Here is a 6,468-nt window from a genome sequence, read left to right as displayed (position 1 = left end):
TATGTATGCCGACGACATCACTCAGATAATCAAGTATGAAGGGAGATCGATCGAGATGATGGCACTCAGAACTGCCAGAGCCATAGAGACCATCAATCGATACGAAAGACAGTGGAAGATCTCAACCAACATGAGAAAATTCCAAGTCATTCCTGTGGCCAAGTTCAAGACAGCAGATCTGATAGTGGACGAAGAAGCAGTGGACTACTGTGACAAAGGAAAGATACTAGGGCTAACAATTAGCAGAAGAGGAATTGTCCCTCACATAAATGATAGAGCAAGCAAAGCTAAACATCAGCTGAACAAGATCAGAAGGTTCCAGACACTGAGTACTGAAACCAAGCTCTACATTTATAAAGCCCTAGTGCGGCCCATCATGGAATACCCGCCAGTGCCTACTCACACCATTTCCAGAAGGCAGATGATGCAGCTACAGACTATTCAGAACCAGGCAGGCAAATGGATTCTGAATATTCGCTTTCCCGAAGTAGTCACTGCACGAGAGATCCATCAAAGACTAAGGATCGAGGCGATCAACCAGAGACTCCACCATCAAGCCAGAAGAAGATGGACAAAAATCCAAGATGAGGATGAGGAGCTCTACAATCGCCTCAACGTTCGTCCAGAAGGCACACATGCCTGGTGGCCCAAAAGCCTCAGCAGAATCAATGGCATTGAAGAAGTTGAGGCCATATTCACGGCATCAGGTACAGGAGACCGATGATCAAGTAAGGAGGCAACCATGAAGAGGAGAACCTAAAAGAAGACAAGAAGAATGAAGAAGTAAACCTCAAGAGGACCTGCAAGTTTAAATTCAAGAATGAAGATTTTTTAAACAACTTTTAACCCAGACTACAAGCCAACCCACAGGGCTCCACTTCAACGTCAAGCACGGCACATCATGCATAGCAGTGAGAGGTGACGTGCGAGGTCGGCGAAGTGCAGCGTGGGCAGAGCTTCAGAATGTAAAAATCCAAAAAAAAAAAAAAAAAAAAAAAAAAAAAAAAAAAAAAAAAAAAAAAAAAAAATCCCTTAAAAAATAGCCTGCTAGGTGTTCTGGTTTCTGGCTGCCTCCCGAGGGGTTGACCCGGGGCTTTGTTCAGCTACTAAGGGCGCACATGCAAGCTATTCTCTGACTTCTTTCTCCTGGTCTTACAACTTATCTTTTCTCCTTTCTCCACCTTTCTCAGCTTTCCTTCTATCACTTTATCTCCTCGCAAATTTCATTTCCACTATCCCTCCAGCTCCCTTCATCACTTCCTCTTAACTTTACACACTTCCATTATTCACTTCAACTTCCTTCTCCTCAAGACCAACTCCAATAAAAAGCTAATACTCTCTTCACTGTGCTTAACTTTCTAACTCTCACTTTATCTCCTCCCAAGTTTCTTTTCACTATCTCTCCAGCTCCTTTCACCACTTCCCTCTTCCGCTTTATCACGCTTCAAAAAAAAAAAAAAAAAAAAAAAAAAAAAAAAAAAAATACTAACATTTTTTTGGTTTTTACTAACTCTATTTAATGAATAAATAATAAAGATTCCTTATCCTTAATCCCAACCCAAGTTCCAGACCCCTTCCTCCCAACCCTCTTCAACTTACTCACCCCCACAGATAAGAAGAAGAAGAATCAACAAACAACAAAGACTTTTCACCTTCCGACCTGGCAGGCCCTCCAGAAGGTTTTGAGTGGTCATGACACTTCAATATCTTAACGAGTCAGACAGGGAGTTTCGTCCTCCCACTACTCTAACTACGACTTTCCTTCATTTTCCTGACTGTTTCCCTTCACCTGAACTCTTCGTCTAACTTAACTGTCCCCTTCCACTTCGGTGGGAGTTCCAGTTATTATTATTATTAAAACTGAACTTAAAATGAACGTAAAAAAGAACTAAAAACGCGTAAAAGGGTTAAAACTGAACAAGGGGAGGGGGGGAATGAAGGGAAAGGCCAAAATAGACAGGAAGGAAGTAGAAGAAGTTCACAATAGATAAAAGGATGAATATTGCCCAGCTCAAAAAACTGGCTCCTCTTCCTGCTCCCAATTCGCAGAGAAAAGATCGCGGCCGAGGCCTGCTCTCCTCCCTTCGAGCCAGGCTGTGTGTCGGTCTATCCAGTCGGGGCACCATGAATGAAGTTTGTGGAGTTGTCTATCCACCACCCTGCGCCAGTGAAGGTTCAGGGGAAGCACAGAAGCTCTCTCGTGCAATCGTGATGACGACACAAAGTCGTCCCACTTGACATCATAGACCCATCGGAGTGTTTTATTCTGGATGACCTGTAGCTTGCGCTTGTTTGTATGTGCTGCGAGTGTGAGTGTAAGAGGGTTGTATGTGAGAAGGGGGTGTATCATGGCTTTGAAGAGGTGCAGCTTTGTGCGCGGGGCAGAACTGCGAAATCGCAGAAGCGATTGTAAGGCCTTGCGAGCCAATGCGGCTTTTTGATTGATATGATTATGAAATCTAAGCATATAGTCGTAATTTACACCGAGTACAGTGCAGGAGAGAGTGGTTGCGAGAGGTGCTTGTTGTCTGTCGAAAGAGTTTAAGTATATGTGATCGTAAGGAGGATTGTGTCGAGGGTTTATAAAGAGGACTTTTGTCTTTGTCGCGTTAGTTTTGATAAGCCACTTGTACTCCCATTTCGAGACTTTGTCGAGCTCGTCATTAATTCGCCGGACGACACCGGGCAGCGAAACATGTCTAGCTAATTGCGTGCAGTCGTCAGCGTAAAGAAGCGTCAGTGAATCGGGGTAAATGGGGTCGGGGAGGTCATTTGTGTATAAGATGTAGAGTGTGGGGCTGATTATGCTGCCCTGAGGTACACCTGCGTGCATGCAAATGGTATCCGAAATGTTACCTTTGAATTTTAACTTAAGCTTTCTATCATCCAAGAAGCTGCATAACAGCCTCTTGGTGCACACTGGGAAATTAAATTTAGTGCACAGCTTGTACTTCAGGCCAGCATGCCAGACCGTGTCGAAGGCTCGCTCCACATCTTTTGTCACGAGGACTGTCTTCAAATGTCTGTCCTTATTGTTTACACAATAAGACGTCAGTATGTTCAGTACGTCTTGCGTCGAGCGATGGGAGCGAAAGCCAAATTGTTTTGAAGAAAGTAAGTCATTGTCTTCAAGATACCGCCTTAGTCGGGAATTAATGATTTTTTCGAAAATTTTACCTAATGTCTCGAGTAGACTAATTGGGCGGTAATTCTTGGGGTCGGATAAGTCTTTTTGTGGCTTAGGGATTAGGGCCACCAAAGCAGTTTTGAAAGGTGAGGGATAGTAGCCAGAGGCTAATGAAGTATTGTACAGGTGCGTCATAGCTCGTAAAACGTTGTCGGGAAGATTAATTAATACGTCGCGTCCAATCTGTGAGGAGCCTGGAGCTTTTCGAGGTGTTCTCTTAATGATTTGTTTTACTTCCTCCAGCAAAATGGGAGCACTGAGTTCGCACGTGTCGTCCAGATTACCCAGGTGGATAATCTGCTCTGGTTCTGTTTCTATCCTGTTGTTCTGGCTCCAGGTGTTAATTAAATTTACGTTATCGTTTGCAAAGGGGATAGGCTGATGAGGATAGAATACAGTTTTCCAGTGATCATGAAAAATTTTAATAACATCCACGGGATCTGAATATTGAATGTTGTCCTTGAGGAGGTGATTGAAGGGAGGGAAATTACTACCTTTTAATTGGCGGATCTTCTGCCAAAATTCCCGTGGATTGCGAACTCTCGTTGATTCTACTTTAGTAATCAAATTATGCCAAAAAATTTTGCGGTCATTATCAAAACTATCGATGACGTGGTTTCGTAGGATAGTGAGGTCCCACCTCACTCGGTGCAGACTATTTAAATTATGAATGAAACGAGTCCTAAAGCAGATCAGAAGACGCTTTGTTCTCTCAGAAGGATGAAAGGATATTCTGTCCTTGTATCGCTCCCTGGGGATGGAGCGAAGCATGGCAGCAGAAATCCATGAGAAGAGATGATGCCAATGCCTATTTATTTCGAGGGAATTTTCCTCATCAAGGTTAAAATCAAAATCTTCAGCTTCTAAGAATGATTTGAAATCGTCCCAGTTTGCTTTTTTGTACCGGAATGACGGTGTTTCTTTGTTTTGTATAGGTGACATAGAAAGTTTGATAATCATGGGTATGTGGTCCGAACCGATGTTCGGGCCAGGTTGTATGTGTGAGTGGTAGGCGAGTGCCGCCCTGTTCCCGAAAACGAGATCAGGACGACCCTTACCTCTGCTTGTATATACGGTGTGGAAGTCGGGTCCGATGTAGTGCAGTGTTTTTGTTTGGAAAATAGACAAGAGCTGTCTACCGTGTGCGTTGTTGTTTGTGTGGTGGAAGGCGTGATGTGCTGCGTTGATGTCACCGGCAAAGAAAACTGGGAGGTTATTATAGCTAAATAGCTTGTTGAAATCAGCAAGAGGTAAATTTGAATTAGGTCTGATATAAGCAGTGGCAATCATTACAGGGCCTTGTTGCGTGAATAGCTTTACAGCCATGAAGTCAGGATGAATGAATGGCGGTGAGATGAACTCGAAATGGAGGGTGGATTTTATGAGAATACAGGACCCTGTATACAAGCCGTCTTGTGATTGTCTCGATGTGTAGCCGAAGTGTTTAATAGCATAGGAATTAGTGATAGAGGTAGAGTTTAAAAGAACAACATCGGGACTTTCCTGTTCTAAAAACTCGTAAAAAATGTTCCGGATGTTAAAAAATGACCTTACATTCGCTTGTACGATCGTCAGCATACCAATCAAGGAGAGTGAACGGTCTTAGGCTTCACCTTGTATGGCGTCTGTGGCTCCCGGAAGCGAGAGCGGGAGCGAGCGCGCCCGTGGGGCGACAGCTCGGCACCCTTGCCCAGGTGGGCTACTCTGGCGAGCTCGCCAGGGTCAGGAAGTGACTCCTGAGAGTGGGAGACGCGGAAGTCTCGGGAATCGGCGGACCAATTCCCGATGCTCCCGCGTTCCCCGAGTGTTCCCCTGTCAGGGAGAACTGGTCCCGCCCCTGCCAGGGGGGCGGGACACGCAGCAGCACCCATGTCGTGCACGTCAACGTGCTCGACATCGATGCTGCTGTTGGAGGAGTCCGACAGGATGGTGTTGTCGTGGACCCCGGAGGCCGGGAGCGACGGGTCTTTTCTGTCTTTTTTGGTGTGTTTGTTTAGTGGTGAGATTTGTTTGCGTTTCTGTTCAGGTGTGTTAAGGGTATTTTTTTCATGTTTAGTTTCTCGTTGTTTACGTTGTGGGAGTGGCTGTTGTTCGTGAGAGGTAGAGGGCTGTGGTTGTGAAATGGGCGCCACTCTATCTGTGGTGTTTGTGTTTGTTTGTGTGTGAACTTCAGGTATGTATAGGTTCTCGTGTTCGAAGATCTCCTCGGGAATTACTATGCTCGGGAAACCGTTTTTCTGTAGGAGTATAGGGACGATGTTTGCGAATTTTTTGGCGTTGTATCTGGCGGCAATCAAGGCCACATGGAGTATAGCTTGTATTTTCGGGTCGGTGTTTGGAGTGAAGGTGTTTGTCTGAGGGAAGTGAGGCTGGGGCGGCATAGCTCTTCCCGAGGGAATCGCGGTGTTTGTTTGTGTTCTGGAGGGAGTGGATGTTTGTAAGGGTCGTGTTGCTGTTGCGTATGTTGTGTTATTGTTTTGTGTTTTTAGTGCTTGTCGTTTATTTTTGATGATGTCTTTGCGTGTGGGGCAAGACCCGCTGACGGCGACGTGCTGTCCACCACAATTGCAACATTTGGTGGGCTTGTTGCAATTGGCAAAGAAGTGACCTTCTTCGCCACAGCGACTGCACCTGGCTTCGAGAGTACAGGTGTGTTTGAGGTGATTGTATCTGTAGCACTTCAGACACTGGTCAACCTGAATAAAACACTCAGGTTCTATGTTGTAAGGGGGGACGGATGTGTGGAACATCACGATCCCACGAGATAGGAGTTTCTGTGCCTCCTCGGGCGCAGAGCATCGGATCTTCACGATCCGGGACTCGGGTGGCTTGTAGACATCCACCACAGTGACGTCATTCATGGCTGAAACCTCGGCCTGAATAGACTCGGCCGATCGTGGTAAGATGGTCTTATCGACCTTCTTAGCCACGACCGTACACTTAGCCTTGGTCTCGGGAGAAGGAAGAGGCTTAAAGCCTGCGGCCGCGAGTTTCCTCTGGCCATCGGTCGTCAGGAAGGGAGTCAGCTGTTCTTGCCTAGCAACAACAACCTTGTAACCATTATGAACTTTAATGCAGTGAGTAACGGCAACCTCTGTGATGGTGAAGATTTTCTGGAGGGCCACCTCACAGGAGATGGGCCCCCCAGAATATGCTAATTTGATCATGTGACCCATGATACCATAGCTCGAGGATGATGGATGATGGGAAAAAAGGGGGAATGGAGGCTAGCAAAGCTAATCAAAATGACAGGACTTGGAAAGGTGCGGTTGTGCAATCAG

At 45.8% G+C, this 6,468-nt stretch overlaps 1 protein-coding gene across 1 annotated transcript in view; it reads right to left on the bottom strand.

The window, feature by feature from the left end:
- Window positions 1-4,770: 4,770 nt before the first annotated feature.
- LOC147472207 (uncharacterized) overlaps window positions 4,771-6,468 on the bottom strand; it is a 1,748-nt gene continuing 50 nt past the window's right edge. Inside the window, exon 1 of the mRNA XM_086534181.1 lies at window positions 4,771-6,468. This exon is cut by the window's right edge and continues 50 nt beyond it. Coding sequence (XP_086390307.1) covers window positions 4,771-6,363 — 1,593 coding nt within the window. The 5' untranslated portion in view covers window positions 6,364-6,468.

This window comes from Penaeus japonicus, unplaced genomic scaffold (genome assembly GCF_977035675.1).
Source record: "Penaeus japonicus unplaced genomic scaffold, GWHDUDI00000001_assembly GWHDUDI00000003, whole genome shotgun sequence".
NCBI classification, from domain to species: Eukaryota; Metazoa; Arthropoda; class Malacostraca; order Decapoda; family Penaeidae; genus Penaeus; species Penaeus japonicus.
The sequence above is the reverse complement of the archived record's forward strand: the minus strand, read 5'-3'. Positions and strand labels throughout refer to the sequence as shown.